The sequence below is a fragment of the Scyliorhinus torazame genome, chromosome 3 (assembly GCF_047496885.1).
Source record: "Scyliorhinus torazame isolate Kashiwa2021f chromosome 3, sScyTor2.1, whole genome shotgun sequence".
NCBI classification, from domain to species: domain Eukaryota; kingdom Metazoa; phylum Chordata; class Chondrichthyes; order Carcharhiniformes; family Scyliorhinidae; genus Scyliorhinus; species Scyliorhinus torazame.
In genome coordinates, this window is record NC_092709.1 from 191,288,640 (window position 1) to 191,310,452 (window position 21,813).

At 47.5% G+C, this 21,813-nt stretch overlaps 1 protein-coding gene across 4 annotated transcripts in view; it reads right to left on the bottom strand.

Moving 5' to 3' along the window:
• atp8a1 (ATPase phospholipid transporting 8A1) overlaps nt 1-21,813 on the bottom strand; it is a 508,819-nt gene that overhangs the window by 10,612 nt on the left and 476,394 nt on the right. For all 4 annotated transcript variants that reach the window (XM_072496670.1, XM_072496671.1, XM_072496674.1 and 1 more), the window contains 2 exons: nt 13,082-13,170; nt 12,149-12,241 (listed from right to left, as the gene is read on the bottom strand). In XM_072496670.1, coding sequence (XP_072352771.1) covers nt 12,149-12,241; nt 13,082-13,170 — 182 coding nt within the window. The remainder of the gene's footprint in view (nt 1-12,148; nt 12,242-13,081; nt 13,171-21,813) is intronic.

Sequence of the window (21,813 nt, forward strand, 5' to 3'; positions counted from 1 at the left end):
AATGCACGCAGCAGTCTTAATAAAGTAAATGAATCAGGAGACACATCTGAGAGAGCAGGACTGACAGCGGGTATGGAAGGGCTGGGTGTGACAGACTTATCATTCCTGCTATGGGATGAGGGCCAGGGGGGTAGCGATTCTGTTAAATACGACGACAATGTTTAAGGCGACGAAGACAGTAACGGACCCAGGGGGACGGTATGACATGGTCAGTGGGGCAATGGACGGGGCGCTGGTAGTACTTGTCAACGTGTGAAAAAGGAACTTGGTCGCTTCATGGAGCAGATGGGGCGGTGGACCCATGGAGGTTCACTCACTTAGGGGAGAAGGAGTTCTCCTTCTTCTCCCAGTCCACAACGTATACTTAAGGATTGACTTCTTTGTGGTTGGAAAATCGGTGCTCCCAGGACTGCTCAAGGCGGTGTACTCCGCAATCGTAATCTCCGACCACGCTCCACATTATATGGGTGTGAGGTTGGAGACAGGCAATACCCAACGCCCCACATGGAGGTTGGACACTGCCTTACTGGCCGACAAGGCATTCAGCGGGAGGGTATCACAGGCCATAGTGGAGTACACGACAAACAACCAAAACGGGGAGGTCTCACCCCTCCACGTTCTGGGAGGCGCTAAAGGCTGTGAATAGAGGGGAAATTATTGCCTTTAAAGTGCGAAGGGATAGAGAGGAGAGAGCGGCTAGGCAGCAGCTGGTCGACTCCATACTCGAGGTAGACCGTAAATACTCCGAGACCCCGACCGTAGAGCTTTGGCAGAGGAAAACGCTACAAATGAACTTTGACCTGCTCTCCACGAGGAAGTCAGTGCACCAACTCCGCCAGGCACGGGGGACTCTATACGAACACGGAGTCAAAGCCAGCCGCCTGCTGGCACACCAGCTGAGAAAGCAGGCAGCCACCAGAGAGATTGCGCAAATTAGGGACAACAGAGGCACGCTAGAAATGATCCAGACAAGGTTAACACGACCTTCAAAGACTTTTACCAGGGACTGTACACCTCAGAGCCCCCTCCAGAGGACTCGGGATGAAACAGTTCCTCGATGGACTGGACAAGTCGGTCGTGGGGGAGGACAGAAAACGGGCCCTGGGAGCACCACTAGAACTGGGAGAGATCATGGACAGTATAAACTCCATGCAGGCGGGGAAGGCACTAGGACCAGACGGGTTCCCAGCGGAACTCTACAAAACATTCAGGCCAGCACTGGCCCCGCACCTGCGGGAGACGTTCACAGACTCGCTGGCGAGGGGCACACTGCCGCCCACGCTAGCACAGGCCTCAATCTCGCTGATACCTAAGAAAGACAAAGACCCGACTGAATGTGGTTCATACAGACCCATCTCGCGACTGAGCGTAGATGCCAAAGTGTTGGCCAAGATCCTAGCCAAAAGGGTAGAAGACTCCGTACCTGAGGGGGTCGCAGAGGATCAAACGAGCTTTGTCAAAGGTAGACAGCTAACATCGAACATCAGACGCCTGCTGAACGTGATAATGACCCCATCCGGGGACAGAGCTCCTGAGATGATTGTCTCGCTGGACATAGAGCTGAATGAAAATACCTTAGAGGTGCTGGAGCGGTTCGGGCTCGGAAAAGGATTCACCTCATGGGTGAAGCTCCTGTACAACGCTCCCATGGCAAGCGTACGGACAAACACCACCAGCTCCCAGTACTTCCAGCTGCACAGGGGCACCAGGTAGAGATGCGCGCTGTCGCCGCTGCTGTTCGCCCTAGCGATCGAACCATTAGCGATCGCTCTCAGAACAGCAAAGAACTGGAGGGGGATCCAAAGAGGAAGCAGAGAGCATAGAGTCTCGCTCCACGCGGATGACCTGCTCCTCTACATCTCGGACCCACAAAGCAGCATCGAAGGAATGCTACTGGAGCATAGAGTATAAAAATTGGCAAGTCATGTTGCAGTTGTATAGAACCTTAGTTAGGCCACACTTGGAGAATAGTGTTCAATTCTGGTCACCACACCACCAGAAGGATGTGGCGGCTTTAGAGAGGGTGCAGAAGAGATTTACCAGGATGTTGCCTGGTATGGAGGGCATTAGCGATGAGGAGAGGTTGAATAAACTTGGTTTGTTCTCACTGGAACGAAGGAGATTGAGGGGCAACCTGATAGAGGTCTACAAAATTATGAGGGGCATAGACAGAGTGGATAGTCAGAGGCTTTTCCCCAGGGTAGAGGGCTCAATTACTAGGGGGCATAGGTTTAAGGTGTGAGGGGCAAGGTTTAGAGGAGATGAACGAGGCACGTTTCTTTTACACAGAGGGTAGTGTAAAACTGCCGGAGGAGGTGGTGGAAGCAGGGATGATAGTGATGTTTAAGGGGCATCTTGACAAACATATGAATAGGATGGGAATAGGGGGATACGGACCCCGGAAGTGTAGAAGATTTTAATTTAGACAGGCAGCATGGTCGCCGCAGGCTTGGAGGGCCGAAGGGCCTGTTCCTGTGCTGTACTTTTCTTTCTTCTTTGTTTGTTTTGAATTATCATGCTCCTGAAAGAGTTTGGTGCCTTCTAGGGCTACAAACTCAACATGAACAAAAGTGAGATCTTCCCGGTAAACCCGCAGGGGGGAGGGGCAGCACTGGTGGGGCTGCCATTTAACAAGCCCTGCACAAATTTTGCTACCTGGGGATCCAAATCGTTCATGACTGGACGGGGGTTCACAAAGGGAACCTGACCAGTCTGACAGAGGAAGTCAAAAAGGATGTACAGAGGTGGTACTCACTCCCACTCTCCCTGGCAGGGAGTACAGATGATCAAAATGAATGTACTGCCCAGATACCTCTTCCTACTAAGATCCATCCCGATCTATATCCCCAAGGCCTTTTTCAACGCACTGGACAAATTAATCATGGTGTTTGTATGGGGGGGGGGGGGGGGGGGGGGGGAAGAATGCTAGGATCACAAAGAAGGTCCTATAGAAAACAAAATCCAGGGGAGGGCTAGTCCTCCCAAACCTACAATTCTACCACTGGGCAGCGACAGTGAAAAGAGTGATGGGATGGATGAAGGAGTCAGAGGCCGAGTGGGTGCATGCGGAGGAGGCCTCCTCCAAGGGGATCTCCCTCCGGACCCTTGCCACGGTGGCACTCCCATCCCCGCCCAAGAAACACTCCAGCAGCCCAGTGGTGATAGCCACCCTCCAGACCTGGAACCAACTACAGTAGCAATTCGGACTGACCGAAATGTCCGGCAAAGCACCTATCTGCAATAAACACAGATTCACACCCGCACTCACCTACGCCGCCTTCAAAAGTTGAAGACAGGAAGCGGGGACATTGACAGTCAGGGACCTATACACCGACGGTAGGGTCACAACACTGGAAGAACTGATGCAGAGATTCCAACAAGCTAACAGCAAAAAACTCAAATACCTGCAGCGTAAAAACTTCCTAGGGAAGAAGGCAAGGACATACCCGCAACCGCCACGACAGACACTATTAGAAGAGCTACTGGACGCAGACATCCTAGGCAGAGGGAACTGTAGTGACATGTACGAACAACTGCTAGAGAGGGCCGACACTGAACTGGACACGACAAGGAGGAAATGGGAGGAAGACTTGGAGTTCTAAATAGGGTGGGGACTCTGGAGTGAAGCACTGCACAGGGTAAACTCTACCTCCAAATGTGCAAGGCTCAACCTAAAACAGCTAAAAGTGGTACATAGAGCAGCCCACTTGACTAGAACCCGAATGAGCAGGTTCTTCCCGGAGGTGGAGGATAGATGCGAACAGTGCCAAGGAGGCCCGGCCAACCACACCCACATGCTCTGGTCTTGCCGCAGACGTGCTGGGTACTGGACAGCCTTCTTTGAGGCAATGTCCAAAGTGGTGGGGATGAGGGTGGAGCCATGCCCGAAAGTGGCGATCTTCGGGGTATCAGACCAGCCAGATCTCTTCATGGGGAGGAGGGCGGACGCCCTTGCCTTTGCCTCTCTGATCACCCGCCGTAGAATCCTGCTTGGTTGGCGATCAGCAGCACCACCCAAAGCTGCAAACTGGCTATCCGACCCATCAGAATTTCTCCAAATGGAGAAAATCAAATTCACCATCCGTGGGTCGGAAGAGGGCTTCCACAAAACGTTGGAGCCATTCACCCGACTGTTCCGAGACCTGTTTTTGGCCAACACATAAATAAATAAATAGCCCCAGTAGCCAGGGGGAAATAACCAGGACAAGACAGAAAGAGGAAAGCGAGGGAGGACTGGGGAGTGTCGGGGGTGGGGGAGCAAGGCGAGGTAGCAAAACCAGCAATGTATATAATTTTGAAAATGGCAATAAAAAGATTATTAAAAAAAAATAAAGTAAATGAATTTATAGCACATTTTGGAGTAAATAAATATGATCCGATAGCCATTACAGAGAGACGGCTGTAGGATGACAGATTGGGTTCTGAATATTGAGCATTATATGACTTTCAAGAAGAACAGAAAGCTAGGTAAAGATGTCAGGGTAGCACTGTTAATCAAGGTTGGCGTTTGTGGGCGACTTCCGGGTGCGGCTATGCAGAGCTAGGTCGCATATTCGGCAGCTCCCGCTTGGAACGGACTTTTGGGCTCTTTTACAGGGCCCCCACGGCATTTGTTTGACATTTCCCGGTGTGGCAAGAAGACTGCAACATTCCCCTGACAGTGTCCCCCAGGAATGTTATGTCTTTTGGCTACCAGACCCGGCAGAAACAGTAAATGATTTGGCTGCAACAGGATAAACAGGGCCTCTTCCAGCATGCAGGCAGGGGAAGGGCAAGCTTAAAGCTGCAAGCTGACCTGAGAGCCTTTATCAAAGGCGAATTTCAGCAGCAGAGGGAACAACTGTGAAAAGATCTCACCAAGGCCACTGAAGAAGTGGGGACGAGGCTTCCGGTGGCGGCCATGGAGGAGTAGGTCGCGCATTCGGCAGCTCCCGTCTGGAACGGACTCTTAGACCTTTTTAAGGAGTTTCCACAGACATTTTTGGGCAGATTGGTGAAGCGAACATTGCCAGAAGGATTCCCTCTCGAGACTTCTGGTTGCGGCTATGCGGAGCTAAGTCGCACATTCGGCGGCTCCCGCAAAAACTGACTTTTGGGCTCTTTCAGGGCCCCCAAGGGCACTTTTTCGACGTTTCCCGGTATGGGAAGGAGTTAATAATAGCTCCCCATCAGTATATGGCTTTAACTAGGAGCGGGGTGACAAAAAAGGTGGTGGTGGACCAGAAGAAGGGAGGGAAGGAGGACAAAATGGCGGCGGGCGGACGGAGACCAGGCAGCGTGGAGGCAGTGGGCGGAGGAGCAACAGGAGGGTATCCAGCGCTGCCTCAGAGAGATTAAAACGGACCTGCTAGAGCCGATGAAGGCTTCTATTGATAAGCTGCTGGAGACACAGACGGCCCAGGGGGTGGCGATCCGAGAGGCTCAACAAAAGATCTCTGACAATGAGGACGAGATCTTAGTCCTGGTGGTAAAGGTGGAGGCGCTCCACAAGAAATGGCAGGAGCGGTTCGCGGAGATGGAGAACCGGTCGAGGAAGAATCTGCAGATTCTGGGCCTCCCGGAGGGGCTGGAGGGGCCGGACGTGGGGGCCTACGTGGTCACCATGTTGAACTTGCTGATGGGAGCGGGGTACCTCCAGGGGCCCATAGAGTGTTGGCGAGGAGGCCCAAGGCTAATAAGCCTCCGCGGGCGGTGCTGGTGCGGTTCCATCGGTTCGTCAATCGGGAGTGCGTGCTCAGGTGGGCCAAGAAGGAGAGGAGCAGCAGGTGGGAGAACGCGGGGTTCGGATATACCAGGACTGGAGTGCGGAGGTGGCGAAGAGGAGGGCCAGGTACAATCGAGCGAAGGCGGTGCTGCACAGGAAGGGGGTGAAGTTTGGCATGTTGCAGCCGGCGCGACTGTGGGTTACCTACAAGGACCGGCACCATTATTTTGAGTCTCCGGAGGAGGCGTGGGCCTTTGTTCAGGCCGAGAAGCTGGACACAGACTGAGGGTTGGGATGGGCGATTGGGGACTGCGGTGAATATGTTATGCCTATTTTTGGTTCGGGGGGGGGGGGGTGGGGGGGGCCTTTGCATTGTTTTGGGTTTCTTTTCCTCTGTGTTTTTCACTTTCGGGTTGGGGAGGGTGGATGGGGCGGGTTGGGCACTGTTTTGGTTGGTGGCGGGGCCTGGTAGGTGGAGAGCGCGGGAGTTTCTCCCGCGCCGAAGACTGGGGGTGGGGGGAAATCGAGGATTGTTTCCCGCGCTTAGAACGGAGGGGGAGAGCCTGTGAATGGGGAGCGAGAGAGGAGGGTGTGCCACAAAATGGGAGGAGTCGAAGGGGAGGCGGGAGTGGCCGGGGTCAGCATGAGTCAGCTGACTTGCGGAAGTGCAATGGGGGGACTAAACCAGCTAGGATGGGTCCTAGCCGGGGGAGGGGGGGGGGAAATCGAGTTGCTGCTGCTAAGATCAAGGAGGAGCTGGAGCGAGTGGGGGGGGGGGGTCGAGACGGGGGTATGCCGCTGTGGGGAACGGGCCGGGTGTGGGGTGCGGGCGCGTGGCTGGCCGAGGAGGGGTCATGGCTAGTCGGCGGGGGAGGGGCGGGTACCCCCCTGATCCGGCTGATAACCTGGAATGTAAGGGGACTGAATGGGCCGGTTAAGCGGGCCCGCATGTTCGCGCACCTGAAGGGGCTCAAGGCGGATGTGGTTATGCTCCAAGAGACACACCTGAAGGTGGCAGACCAGGTAAGACTGAGGAAAGGGTGGGTAGGTCAGGTGTTTCACTCGGGGCTAGATGCCAAAAATCGAGGGGTGGCGATCTTGGTGGGAAAGAAGGTGTTATTCGAGGCGTCGGGCATTGTGGCAGATAATGGCGGTAGGTACATAATGGTAAGTGGTAAGTTGCAGGGAGAGAGGGTGGTACTGGTCAATGTGTATGCTCCGAACTGGGACGATGCGGGTTTTATGCGGCGTATGTTGGGTCGGATCCCAGACTTGGAAGTGGGGGGCCTGATAATGGGGGGAGACTTTAATATGGTGTTGGATCCTGCACTGGATCTCTCCAGGTCTAGGACGGGTAGGAAGCCGGCGGCGGCTAGAGTGTTGAGGGGATTTATGGACCAAATGGGAGGGGTGGACCCTTGGAGATTTGCAAGGCCGGGGGCTAGAGAATTTTCATTCTTCTCACATGTCCATAAGGCTTATTCTCGAATCGACTTTTTCATTTTGAGTAGGGCGCTGATAGCGAGAGTAGAGGATACCGAGTATTCGGCAATAGCCATTTCGGACCACGCCCCGCATTGGGTGGACTTGGAGATAGGGGAGGAGAGGGACCAGCGCCCGCTGTGGCGCTTGGAGGTGGGGCTGTTGGCGGACGACGTGAGCGAGCGGGTCAGAGGAAGTATAGAGAGGTACTTGGAGACCAACGACAACGGGGAGGTCCGAGTGGGGATGGAGTGGGGATGGTATGGGAGGCACTGAAGACGGTGGTGAGGGGAGAGCTGATCTCCATCAGGGCCCACAAGGAGCGGAGGGAGCAGGGGGAGAGGGAGAGGCTGGTGGGGGAGATGGTGAGGGTAGACAGGAGGTATGTGGAAGAACCCGAGGAAGGATTGTTGAGGAAGAGGCGCAGCCTCCAAGCCGAATTCGACCTGGTGACCACCAGGAAGGCGGAGGTGCAGTGGAGGAAGGCCCAGGGGGCGGTCTACGAGTACGGGGAAAAGGCAAGCCGGATGCTGGCGCATCAGCTTCGGAAGCGGGACACAGCTAGGGAGATCGGGGGAGTTAAGGACAGGGGAGGGAGCATGGTGCGGAGTGGGGTTGGCATCAATGGGGTATTCAGGGACTTCTACGAGGAATTGTACCGATCCGAGCCCCCACGGAAGGAGGGAGGGATGGGCCGTTTCCTGGACCATTTGAGGTTTCCAAAGATGGAAGAGGGACTGGTGGCGGGACTGGGGGCCCCGATTGGGCTGGAGGAGCTGATCAAAGGGATAGGAAGCATGCAGGCGGGGAAGGCACCGGGGCCGGATGGTTTCCCGGTCGAGTTCTATAAAAAATATATGGACCTGTTGGGCCCGCTGTTAGTTAGGACCTTCAATGAGGCAAGGGGGGGGGGGGGGGGCATTACCCCCGACGATGTCACGGGCACTGATCTCCTTGATCCTGAAGCGGGACAAGGATCCCCTGCAATGTGGGTCTTACAGACCGATTTCCTTGCTAAATGTAGATGCCAAGGTGCTGGCGAAGGTCTTAGCCACGAGGATTGAGGATTGTGTGCCGCAGATCATCCATGAAGACCAGACGGGGTTTGTGAAGGGGAGACAGTTGAACGCGAATGTGCGGAGGCTTTTGAACGTTATCATGATGCCGACGAGGGGGCGGGGGGGGGGGGAAAGAGGCGGAGATAGTGGTGGCTATGGACGCTGATAAAGCCTTCGATAGGGTAGAGTGGGGGTACCTGTGGGAGATGCTGAAGAGGTTCGGGTTTGGGGAGGGGTTTGTCAGGTGGGTTAGACTGTTGTATGAGGTCCCGATGGCGAGTGTGGCCACAAATAGGAGGAGGTCCGAGTACTTTCGGTTGCACCGAGGGACCAGGCAGGGGTGTCGCCTGTCCCCCCTGCTCTTCTCACTGGCGATTGAACCCCTGGCTATGGCACTGAGAGAGTCGAAGAACTGGAGGGGGTTGGTGCGGGGTGGGGAGGAGCATAGGGTGTCGCTTTATGCGGACGACCTGCTGCTGTATGTGGCGGACCCGGTGGGAGGAATGCCAGAGGTAATGAGGATCCTTAAGGAATTCGGGGACTTTTCGGGGTACAAGCTCAATATGGGGAAGAGCGAGCTGTTCGTAGTTCAGCTAGGGGACCAGGAGAGGGGGATCGGCGAGCTCCCACTAAAAAGGGCGGAGAGGAGCTTCAGATATTTGGGGGTCCAGGTGGCCAGGAGCTGGGGGCCCTGCATAGGCTTAACTTTACAAGGCTGGTGGAGCAAATGGAGGAGGAGTTCAAGAGGTGGGACGCGCTGCCACTGTCCCTGGCGGGTAGGGTGCAGTCGATCAAAATGACGGTGCTCCCAAGGTTTTTGTTCCTGTTCCAGTGCCTCCCCGTGTTTATCCCGAAGGCTTTTTTCAGGCGGGTTAACAGGAGTATAATGGGGTTTGTGTGGGCGCGAGGGATTCCGAGGGTGTTCCTGGAGCGGAGTAGAGATAGGGGGGGCTGGCGCTGCCCAACCTCTGTGGGTACTACTGGGCCGCCAATGCGACAATGGTGCGCAAGTGGGTGATGGAGGGGGAGGGGGCTGCATGGAAGAGGCTGGAGACGGCGTCCTGCGTGGGCACGAGTCTGGGGGCGCTGGCTCCCCCCGGGGAACACCTTCAGGTACTTACAGGTAAGGGCATTTGCCAGACGGCAGGTGGTGGAATTCCCATGGCTACTGCCACACACAGTACAGGACAGGGTGCTCTCGGGGGGGTGGGGAAGATCTTGGAAACTTACCAGGTGATGCAGGAGGAGGAGGAGGCCTCAGTGGTGGAGTTGAAAGTTAAGTGGGAGGAGGAGTTGGGAGAGGAGATCGAAGAGGGGACGTGGGCAGATGCCCTAGGGAGGGTGAACTCTTCCTCTTCGTGCGCGAGGCTCAGCCTCATACAGTTTAAGGTGCTGCACAGGGCACACATGACCGGGACAAGGATGAGCAGGCTCTTTGGGGGTGAGGACAGGTGTGTTAGGTGCTCAGGGAGCCCAGCAAATCACACCCATATGTTCTGGGCATGCCCAGCGCTGGAGGAATTTTGTAAGGGCGTAGCGAGGACAGTGTCGAGGGTGGTAGGATCCAGGGTCAAACCGGGCTGGGGGCTCGCAATATTTGGGGTGGCAGAGGAGCCGGGAGTGCAGGAGGCAAAAAGAGGCCGGAATTCTGGCCTTTGCGTCCCTGGTAGCCCGGCAAAGGATTCTCCTTCAGTGGAAAGATACGAGGCCTCCAAGCGTGGAATCCTGGATCAGCGATATGGCAGGGTTCATTAAATTGAAGAGGGTGAAATTCGCCTTGAGAGGGTCGGTACAAGGGTTCTTTAGGCGGTGGCAACCGTTCTTAGACTTTCTGGCAGAACGATAGACATTGGTCAATGGCAGCAGCAGCTCGGGGGGTTGGGGGGGGGGGGTTACTTTATTTTTGTTTATGTTATTTACACTGGAAGGGTCTGAGGGGGTGTATACACCTGTTGTCTTAAGTCGGGGTGTTAATGTTAATTTATTATTTAGGTACGGGGGGGGGGGGGGAGGGGTTTGGGGGGTTGCTTTTTTAGCTTGTGTTTTGTACTTAACCCTGTTGGGTTCTTTTTTCTTTCTCATTTTGTTATTGATATTTTATGAAAACCTTACATAAAAATTATTAAAAAAAAAAAAAGGTTGGCCTTTGTGCAATAGTTAAAGTTTACCCTAGTCTGAATATCAGGCTGTACAATCAGTTTGAATGAAAATAAGGAACAGTTGGGGTTGACTTGAAAGAAGTCACAAGTGAAAGTTGTCTACGGGCCCCCAAAGAGTAACCACAATCTAGGATAAAGTATACAAGAAGAAATATGAGGGGCTGGTGATAAAGGGATGGTAATAATTATGGGTGATTTTAATCTACATATAAAGTGGAAAAATCAGACTGCCAATAGTAGCCAGGATGAGGAGTTTATACAATGCTTTTGAGATAGTTTATTTTTTAAAAGATTAGCACATTCTGGAACCAACCAGTGTTGCCTGGGCTGGAGTGTTTCAGCCAAGAAGAGACATTGGTTAGGCTGAGGTTGTTTTCCTTAGAGCAGAGAAGGCTGAAGGGGAATCTGATGTGGTGATATGCCTGTGCACAGTTCTGTGGATAGTTAGTGATGTGACCTCCAACCAGCTTGTGGCGTCAGACATCCTTCACGTGACTGGAGATACCCGCCAATTGGTAGTAGGCTGTTCGCGAGGATAGTCCCACAGAGAAGCTCCAGGATGAATTCACTGATTTCAGTTAGCCGCTATTGTCTGTATAGTAATCTGTTCATTATCTTTCCATGTGTTTGTGAATAAATCACTTTCTCATTAAACAACTAGATGTTCTGTGTACCTCATTAGAATGGCCATATCACAGAACACAACACCTGATTGAAGTGTACAAAATTATGAAGGACATAGATGGGAAGAAACGTTCCCCTTAGCTGAGCGGTCAATACCCAGGCGGCATAGAATTAAGGGAAGGTGCAGGAGATTTAGAGGGAATTTGAGGAAAATGTTTCACCCAGAGGGTCATGGGAATCTGGAACTCAGTGCCTGAAAGGGTGGTAGAGGCGGGAACCCTCACAACATTTAGGAAGCATTTAGATAAGAACTTGAAATGCCATTGCATACAAAGCTACAGACCAAGTGCCGGAAAGTAGGATTAGAATAGATAGCCATGATGTGGAGATGCCAGCGTTGGACTGGGGTGAGCACAGTAAGAAGTCTTACAACACCAGGTTAAAGTCCAACAGGTTTGTTTCAAACACTAGCTTTCGGAGCACTGCTCCTTCCTCAGGTGCTCCGAAAGCTAGTGTTTGAAACAAACCTGTTGGACTTTAACCTGGTGTTGTAAGACTTCTTACTTAGACTGGATAGGTATTTGATGGTGGCCACAGACATGATGGGCCAAAGCCTGAAGAGCCTCTTTCTGTGTTGTAAAACTCTATGACTCTAATTAGGGTGCACTGTTTTAAAATTAGGCATGATGGGGCGATGCTGGCTTTGGACCGAGATGGGCACAGTACAAAGTCTTACAACACCAAGTTAAAATTAGGGATCGCCCTTTTCGGATAGAGATGAGGAGAATCTTCTCTTGGAAGGTTGTGCAACTTTGGAAATCTGTTTCAGAAGGTGGTACAGGTGGGATTATTGAACATTTTTAAGGCAGAGGTAGATAGATTCTTGTTAGGCAAGGGAATCAAAGGCTATTGAGGGTGGATGGGAATGTGGAACGTGAAACACCAACCGATCAGCCATGATCTTATTGCATGGCGGAGCAGGTTAGAGGGGCTGAATGGCCTACTTCTGTTCTTATTTCGTATGTCCTAACTCTACATTAGAAAAAAGCATTTTGCATACTCCTGATAAGATAAATAAATTTAACCACTTGATCTTTTAAACTATCATTTGTAATTTATACCTTTTACCATACACAGCTGCACCTGGATCCTGGAGCTGGGCTTCCAACTCTTGAACCTCTTCCACCAGTGTCTTACATAACGTTCTCTTAATGCTGAAAATGAAGATTAAATGTATTCTTAATGAGGCAGAAGCATTACAATAATGATTGTTCAATATATTACCCCAAAAAACAAATTCATCTTGCGCTGGACCCCAGGGGGAAAAGAAAAATGGGAAAACCTTGTCCCGAAATAGTATTTGACAGATTTTGCAGCAAAGCAATTTCAATTATGCATTAGGCCATAGAAGGTTTGCCAAAATGCACTTATAAAATAAAAATTAAATCAAAACAGACATCGAAAACCATTTTACATTGACAAATAAGAGTTTTTCTTTGAATAATCAATTAAAATCAGTTTCAAGCCAAAAGCATCAGCATACGGAGCACCAGATAATAGGTTCTCGAACAGACAAGGTATAATGACAACAAGAGTCTAGTGTGGGCAGAAAGGAATGCAGTGGACACAGACATGTCCAGGAACCACAAACATCTTCTGAAGGTGGTTTCTGGTTTATTGAAATTTGTCTCTCCTTCCATATTTTTTATCAGTTTTCAGCAAAACGAAAGAATGTCTATTGCCTTGGAACATGTTGCACCTTTTTAGTCAAATCCTTTTTTTTTTTTAATAAACCTAGTACTTCAATTGGTAGTTTCTTTTGGTGGAAGCCACCTTGTAAATAGTTCAAAAATCATCGAGGTTCACAATTTTCTGAAGCTAAGTAATGCACTGTCTCCATATTCTGCCCGATGTCACGGTGTTAACTTTGAATAATCGTACTAATATTTCAGCCTGGTGCTTCACACAAATTAAAAATAATTAAAAACATTTAATTATTTTTCTTTCCAAAAACGGTATCACAAGAATTTGTACATTTATTTAATCATACGTACACTTTGTAAATCACATCCCACAGAAGAGAAGTAATCGGGATGAAGAATAGACCCATCCAAAAAACACCAGAGCTGAACAACATTACAGCCTGCAAAAGTTAATAGAACACAATTGTTACAGTATAAGCAGTGATAAATACATTTGCAACATCCAAATTATTTTCAAAGATGGGTCAAGGTTAATTGCAGCATATTTACTTCTAAACTTTATCTTGTCTCAGGTTTGGAGATTCCAAGTGACTCAAATGTATGAGTAATTCTCATTTTTACTGTATTTCAATCTCTCCGCCAGCTACATTTTATTTATTTTCTCTTATCAAGACAATGACCAATAATGAAATACAGTTTCCTCCTTTTGTCCTCGAGAACGTGACGGTCTTTCATGTGAAAGACTGGACAGGAAATGTCAAGATGCTATTTGGTGATGTGAGAGGGAGGTTGCCCAGCAGACAGCTACATTTTCAGGCAGGAACAATGGATAGGGATCAGGAGCAGAAATTCTGGTTAATATTTCCTAGCCCAGGAATACTTGAGCCAAATTTAATGCATTCACTAAATCATACCATGCCACAACGTAGAAACAGACTGCACAATGCAGATTCCAGTGTTTTCCTCCATGAGCTCCTTAATCGCTAGTTTCTATACCCTAGAATATTCTCTTTTTTTCAAGCAATACTGCCCAGGTTGAGATTACTTAACTCAGTCTGGGCCAAAAGATTCAACCTGTGAACTGTCTATTCCCCATGGCTCAGCGCCACATCACTTGGGCCAAGAGATGAACCTAATAGATTTAATACAAGTAAAGACACATTGTTGTGAAAAAAACAAATTTCCTAGACCTGACTCGTTCCACCACAGAGTATTAAAACAAGATACATGAAGAAACCACATAGGCATTAATTATAATTTTCCAAAGCTTTCAAGGTTCAGGAACTGTGCCTCTGTATTGGAAAACAACAAAGATCACATGCTTATTTAAGAAAGGAGGGAGAGAAACCATAAAACTACAGTTTTAGCAATTTATTATTTATCATGGGCAAGTTGCTGGAATTTATCAGGAATGTCGTGTTATTCACCCTGGGGTAACACGGACTGCAACACAATGCAGTGAAATGATCAAGGATACACCAAATGTAGGCGTTGGTTCAATAAGATTTATTTAACTTCAGTTATGAAGCACACAGCTGCCTGTGGGTTGACTCTCTCATAAACTAACATTAACCATCTAGACCAGGCTAGCTCTGATCCACGTGTAGAAGGTGTTGAATGATTTGTACACCCTGACTGTCACTACAGTTGTCACCAGTGGAAAGAGCCAGAGTGCTGATGCCTCGTGTGTTTTATAGTTGGAAGCTCCCCTTGGTGTTCTGACTTGTGATTGGTCGTGTTCTGTTCTGTATATTGATTCGCTCCCCTGGGTGTCTGTCACTGCCTGCTTTTACCTCATGATGTGCATGGGTGCATATTATGACAAGGAACAGAGGGCTTGGAAAAGTATGAGCTGATCGAAGAGTAGCTCAGATTTGTGAATGGTAGGCCATGTCTCAAACATAGTTGAACTTTGAGGTAGCCCTTAGCATGGTGAATAGGGGGAACATCAATGGATATTCTCAATATGGACTTAGTGAAGGCACCTGATAAAATACTATATCAGAAATAAATAACCTTGTGATACGAGTTGGTAATGCACGGGCGGTAGGAGACAGAGAGTAGAATGACAATAAGTGTTGCATTCGAAGACATCTATGCTGGAGCCTTAGCTTTTAACCAGATAATATTAATCAATTGGATGAAGAGATTAAGAGTTGTATATTCATAACTAGGAGGGCACAGCAGGTTGTGTGGACGAGTGGAGAAATTACAAAAGGTCACAGATAGATTGAGTGAGTGAGTAAACTTATGGCAGATGGAGAGCAATGTGAGAAAGTGTGGAATCATCCAGTTCTGATCGGAGAAAGACAAATCGGAATATTTTCTTAATGGTGAGGGTGTAGGAGTTGCAGAAGAGGCAAGCGATTTATGTAGATTTTATGGGGGACAAATTACCTGGCCCCCATGTTTGCCGGCATGTCAACCAGAATCCCACAATATTATGGTGGGGGAATCCTTAATTGGATGAGAGTGGGGCTTCTGCCCTCACTCGGGAGAAAGTCCCACCCCGAGAGAAGTGTTCGCCAAACTTCTTGGCTGGCAAGTCTGCAGTTCCACCAGCATCAAAATTGCTGGGACTACAGGAAGTCCCAATAGGTGAAGTAATACTGTAGCCACCTGGGTTGGCCACTTCCCGACTTAAAATGGAGATCCGCAAAGACTACAGGGAATTTCAGCCAACACAGGCAAAAACTAGCAGGTGCAGAGTCTCCTGTGTATTAGACTTTGCAGAAACCCAGACAGCACTGAAACTCACAGCCATCTGCATACTAATGAGCGATCCCCGGGTACAATTGAAACATGCAAGGTGAATAAGGCCAAGCCAGACTCCTCGGCGCCAGCAGGAGCCAAGACAAAGGAAGGCCAACGGACACCTAGGGACTGCCCAGCGATCAGGGAACAGCTCCAGTATTGGAGAAATCGATCCAAGTGATTGGAACGCAGTCCAATCACTTGGAACCAGATACGGGGTCCGCCCCGAACGGCGCGAAGCCCCTGGAGACTATAAAGTAGAGTCCCCAAGTTCAATTTGTCCTTCTTGGCAGGGTCACTCAGCAGCGAAACAACCCTTGACAGTGAACTGCCTAGCTGCCGCATCAACCAAGTAAGTCTCCAGCCAACGCACGCTACAAGATAGGCGTTCCTAGCTTAGCTACTAGTCTGTACCAGCTTCGAATCCCGCAGATTCAGAACCCGAACGAAAGGCCATTTGTTCCCCTGACCTGGTGGGCCAGTCCAAAGCTAAGTACAGGCCTATAGTATGGAGATAGTCTAGAAAGTAGAGTTTTATGCATGAGTAGTGATTGACTGTGTATAATAAATGTGTTTTGATTTGAAACTTACTAACTGGTGTATTGAGTTATTGATCAGTACTTGAACTTGAACCTCGTGGCGGTATCATAAAGATACCTGGCGACTCTAGAGCAAAGGTTATAGAAACAGGGCAAATTAAGTAAAGATACAACGGGTAACATTTAAGAGCCAACCAAAAGTTAGCAACAATACATTCCAGACTTCAGACAAGTCAAGGATTTTGGTTGGGTCTGCCTGGCAGAATACAGTAAATCAAGGAATGGGGTTTTAGAGGCCAGGTTGGGGATATGCCTCCGATGAGCACAGGGCACTCCCCAAAGGAGACAACTTCCCTTTCTGCCTGACAGGAGTCTGCGCAGGGAATGCTTTGATCTGCTCACCTCGTCTCCTCCTTCCCCAGCTGCATGTAAATTGGGGCAGTTGCAGAACGTGACCCATAAGTGGCCATCAATAGGCCCAGGGGTGAGGGGGCTGCTTGATGCATTACCTGATGTTATTTTTTTTAAATTAGAAATTTAGAATACCCAATTAATTTCTTCCAATTAAGGGGCAATTTAGCATGGCCAATCCACCTACCCTGCACATCTTTGGGTTGTGGGGGCAAAACCCACGCAAACACAGGGAGAATGTGCAAACTCCACACGGATAGTGACCCAGAGCCGGGATCGAACCTGGGACCTCGGCGCCGTGAGGCAGCAAAGCTAACCACTGCACCACCATGCTGCCCTATTGCCTTATGTTATGATACCCTGGACAAGTGCCCAGTCAATTCCAGCCCTACCTGTCCCAGAGTCACAACACAAGTGACTTGTGACGGTCCAACCCTAAAATGCCTCAAACCTTGGCCCTTGGCTGCCCAATAATTACAGTCACCAAGTTTGTCAGTTTAAATATAATTATTCCTTATTTATAACTAGAACAAATATGAAATATGCAGTGAATACAGTTGGTTAAATGTCCTTCAACATCTGTCACTCCTTAACTATCCCATCCTCCACACACACACAACAGACTGACACAGAGGGGAAGAAAAGGGTGAAAAATAATAAGGGTGAAAAATAATAAGGATCAAGGTCAACAGATAAGAGTCCTTGCTTCCGATGATGATTTATTCCATACACCCCCTTCAAGTGGGGTTTAAAGTCTCTGGTCTATAGCCTGTGATTATCTGCTCCGCAGTTAGCAATATTTTCTTCACACTGTTCTGGGAGAGATTCAGACCAGCCTGTTCTGGAGAGAGAGTTATTATTGTCTCAGCTTGCATCAGCTGTTTATGGGGAGAGAGAATGATCCGATTCTGGATTCTGCTTGCACAGTCATTTCTGCAGAAAGAAGTGGTTCTCACAGTGAGAATTGATGAGAATTAACTGGATATTCCTGGAGTGAGTTGGTTAGATTCCATCATACAGTCTACAGAATCGAAAGAGAAATGAAAATTCAAGCCTTGTGACTTTGGGAAACATCCATTGCCCACCAGCCATGTCAATCAAAACGAGTCATCACTGATGCCTTCCGGATTCTTCCTGCTTGAATTAAAGGGGCAGGACATTGCTTCTGCTTAAGTTAAAGATAGGATCTGCATTAAAGCCACAGGTCCATTACTCATCAATGGATCAAAATGGTAATAGCAAAAATAAAATAATGGGGAAATAAGGGAATAATCAGGAAACAAACAGGAGGAACAAACACTGCCCACCACAACATAGGAGACAGGTCAGCGTGGATAAGAAAGCAGTGGGCAGGCCAGACATTTTATTTTACGAGCCCCACCCTGCCTTCATATACATTGTGCAGCGCCGACAAAGTTCACCCCCATGTATACAAATCATTAAATGTCAGTGCAGTTAAAAAATAATCGGTCTTTATCGAAGGAAGTTGAAATTCAAAAATGGGGAAGTGATCCTTCATTTGCAGAGAGCCTTGGTTAGCCCCATCTGGGGTATCTTTGAAGTCCTGAACCTCAGGAAGAATATAATAACCTTGAAAGAGACATAATACAGATGCACCAGGTTGATAACAGAACTTAAAGTGTATGAAGAAAAACTGTACTCTTGAAGTTACGAAGGTTGAGGGGTAATCTAATCAGCGTTTACCATAATGAAAGGATTTGATGGGATAGACACAATAACTGCTGGGGTATCTAGAACAATGGAGTGCAATATTAAAAATAGAGTTACACATTCAGGAGTGAAATCAGGAAGTATTTGTTCACATAAAAAGCAGTAGAAGGCTGGAACTCACTTCCCTAAAAGCCTATGGATGCTAGGTCAATTGAGATTTGCGACTGAGATTGATAAGTTTTTCTTGGTAATTGAATGGCACAGCAGGCTTGAGGAGCTTGTTCCTATATTAAATCCATTAGCTGCTCCCTTGTGACATAAGTCATCGTACTTGACTTGTACCTGTTGTCTCACTCCCTTTAAGTTGTTGTACTTATAAAGAGGCTAGTTATCTTCCATTTGAAATGTTAACATATTTTGCTTTTTATAGATGTATATGGGCCTGCTGTGTATTTCCAGCAATTTCTATTTTAGATTTCCAGTATTGCATTTCTCATCATTTGTCACTTGTACATCAGTTTCCCTGTTAAGAGAACAATTTTGCATGATCGCAATCCATAAAGTTGAGATATGAAATATATATTTATTTGTTCATTCATTTGACTGGCTGACAATATCTGTCATCAAGTGCCATGCAACAAAAATAGCCCTCATCTTCTGAACGACGTGGCATGCTTTGGCTGTCTGTTAAAACTGTAGTCAAAACAAAGCTCTTTCTACCATGCAAAATGCAGCAGGAAGAATGAGAGTTTGATTATGGAACCTAAGTGAAGTAAAATAAATATCTCAAATGCAACATTTTGTATCTTTCAAAAAGAGTAGAATTTAATTTCTGCAAGAAATGTCTTTCACTTTTATTTTGCAACTAAATGTTAAAGAGAAATTTGGAAACTAAAGGCAACATACTTAAGATGTATTTTAATTATGTTTTCATACGTATGGCATGAAAGTGAAATAGTATTCTGAATGGGTTTAAATGAAGGTTGATCATAAAATAATAGATCTGTAGGAGATTTTCTTCCTCAAAATCCTGAGATTCCTCAGTTATCATTAAAACAGCTGGTAACCTCCCAACTGATATTGTCACCAAATTAATCATTATATGCTCAACTTGACAGTGCCTGTAAATTTTCAGATCTCAGCTATGTGGGATACCCAAGTGTATCTAAGTTCCAGACAAGCACCAAAACACATTTGACAGATGTGTCTAGCAAAACTTTTCAGTCGAGTGAGAAGTTTTGAATGAACGAAGCAATGATTTATTTTTCTACATTTGGATGAACAAATCCACAAGGACAGGATTATAATTACCTTCATTTGCTTTTATTACGGCACAAGAACAGTTGTAATAAACCTTGCAGCCTCTTTCATCGCTTATTTAAGGCATGATGCAAAGATTTAAATCATTGTGGGTCACAGATGAGTGATGGGATTGTTTTCAAAAGGCCTCTTTAAGGACCACTGATTGACTAGATTCCTTCCTTTCCCTCCCCTCCCCATAAATCTCAATGTTTCTGAAACTAGTTGCAGTCTGAAGTACCTGTTCATAATCATTATCATTAGCGCAGTTTGGGGATTCAGTATATTAGCACGACATTGGTGTTTAGTGATCGGCCAAGAAAATAACCATATTCCTCAGTTGTGGGAGGGGGGTTGGGAATTGGGGAAGATAATAATGTGGTCAGCCTGTTCAACTGATAGTAAAGATAAGATGCCCAACTAAAAGTTCCACATAAGAGTTTAAAATGCCCAGCCAGATCTCTCAGATATTTTCATGAACTTTAATTTGCATTTATTAAAGTGCATGTATAAGTTCAGCAAGTCTTAAAGCTTATTTCATCACTTCATATTAATGCTTTGTTTGAATTTAGATTGGTTTATTGTAAGGATATTGAACAACTAGTTCTCTTTTCATTCCCCAAACACATTTGTTTACATCTAGTTACTTAAATTATCTATATGCTTAAATTCTTATTATTTTACTTATTCACTGTCCATCTTATGTAAGGAAGCACTAACTTGACTTCACTAAGATGTGTCATCTTAAATAATTCAAACTATTTTGAAAGTGAATATCTATATATAGCACACGCGGCTAGCACTGTGGCTTCACAGCGCCAGGGTCGATTCCCCGCTGGGTCACTGTCTGCACATTCTCCCCGTGTCTGCGAGGGTTTCCTCCAGGTGCTCCGGTTTCCTCCCACAGTCCAAAGACGTGCAAGTTAGGTGGATTGGCCATGCTAAATTGCCCTTAGTGCCCAAAAAGGTTAGGAGGGGTTATTGGGTTATGGGGATAGGGTGGAAGTGAGGGCTTAAGTGGGTCGGTGCAGACTCGATGAGCCGAACGGCCTCCTTTTGCACTGTATGTTCTATGTATATATAGTTTCACAGATAACTTCCATTTCAACACTGAGTAAAATGTACAATTAAACATATATCAACTTCACATCTTCATGTGATTATAAAACAAAGCATTCTGTATAATTAAAACATTTTCATCTGGCACAGGTTAAGGCATGAAATATGCTGATTGGATCCTTTCTTACGCGTGAACCCATAAAAAAAGCGATTCACTCACCTAAATTCCGATTCACAAAGAACCAAAAGATCATGTTGCATATAATAACTTTCAAAGATCTTTTGGTAGCAATGATGGGTTTTTGTTTTTTTACACACCCCATCATATACTCCCAAAATGTATCGTACAGCGCAACAAATAATAAATAGAAACATCAAAAAAAATTCTCCCTCAAATCTTACTTTTTCCAATATAGAATCCCTACAGTGCAGGAGGAGGCCATTCGGCCCATCAAGTCTGCACTGACCCTTCGAATGAGCACTCTACCCATTTCCACGCCACCCTATCCCCGTAACCTAACCTGCACATCCCTGGACACTAAGGGACAATTTAGCATGGCCAATCCACCTAACCTGCACATCTTTGGACCGCGGGAGGAAACCGGAGCACCCGGAGGACAACCCACCCAGACATGGGGAGAATGTACAAACTCCACAAAGACAGTGACCAAGACCCGAATTGAACCCAAGTCCCTAGCACAGCAGTGCTAACCGCTGTGCTACCATACCACCCAAAAGAATGTTGTAAATTGAGGCTGCCTCTTGGTCAGAACCTGATTTTTAGTATCACATTATTGCCTACATGAAAATAGTGACTATATGTCACAAAGAAAAATCTATTGAAGCAATTTGTATGCTTTCAGGATGAAAATGTCTTCCAAAAATGCAAGCTTGTCTTTCTGCGCTGTTCTTGTAGTTTAAATGCATCTCAAGATCCCATTATGTTCAGGGCATATGAACTCGAGGCTTTGCTGGTCCACTAGGTTAATAAAGCTACCACCTTTAAGCCTGGGAAAAAATAAGCACTGCACAAATAACAAAGCTTGGCCGACACCAAGTTTTGTCTTTCTTTCACCTGTGTCCTGACCGGCACAACATAGGCTTGAGTAAGGATGTGGGAGAGAGGTGTGAAGAAGAGGAAAAATAGGAAGGGAGAAGAGAAAGAGAAGCAAAATGCATCCAATGGTTGGGATGAGATGAAGAAGAAACTGAGGCCCTATGGAATCAGAAAGAGCAGATGTGGCTCTTAAGTACTACAGTTAGGATTTAGAACCATTTGGTGCTCCCTCTTATGGTGAAATGAGGTATGGAACAATATGTGCACAATGATTGACTGAATATTTACAATTT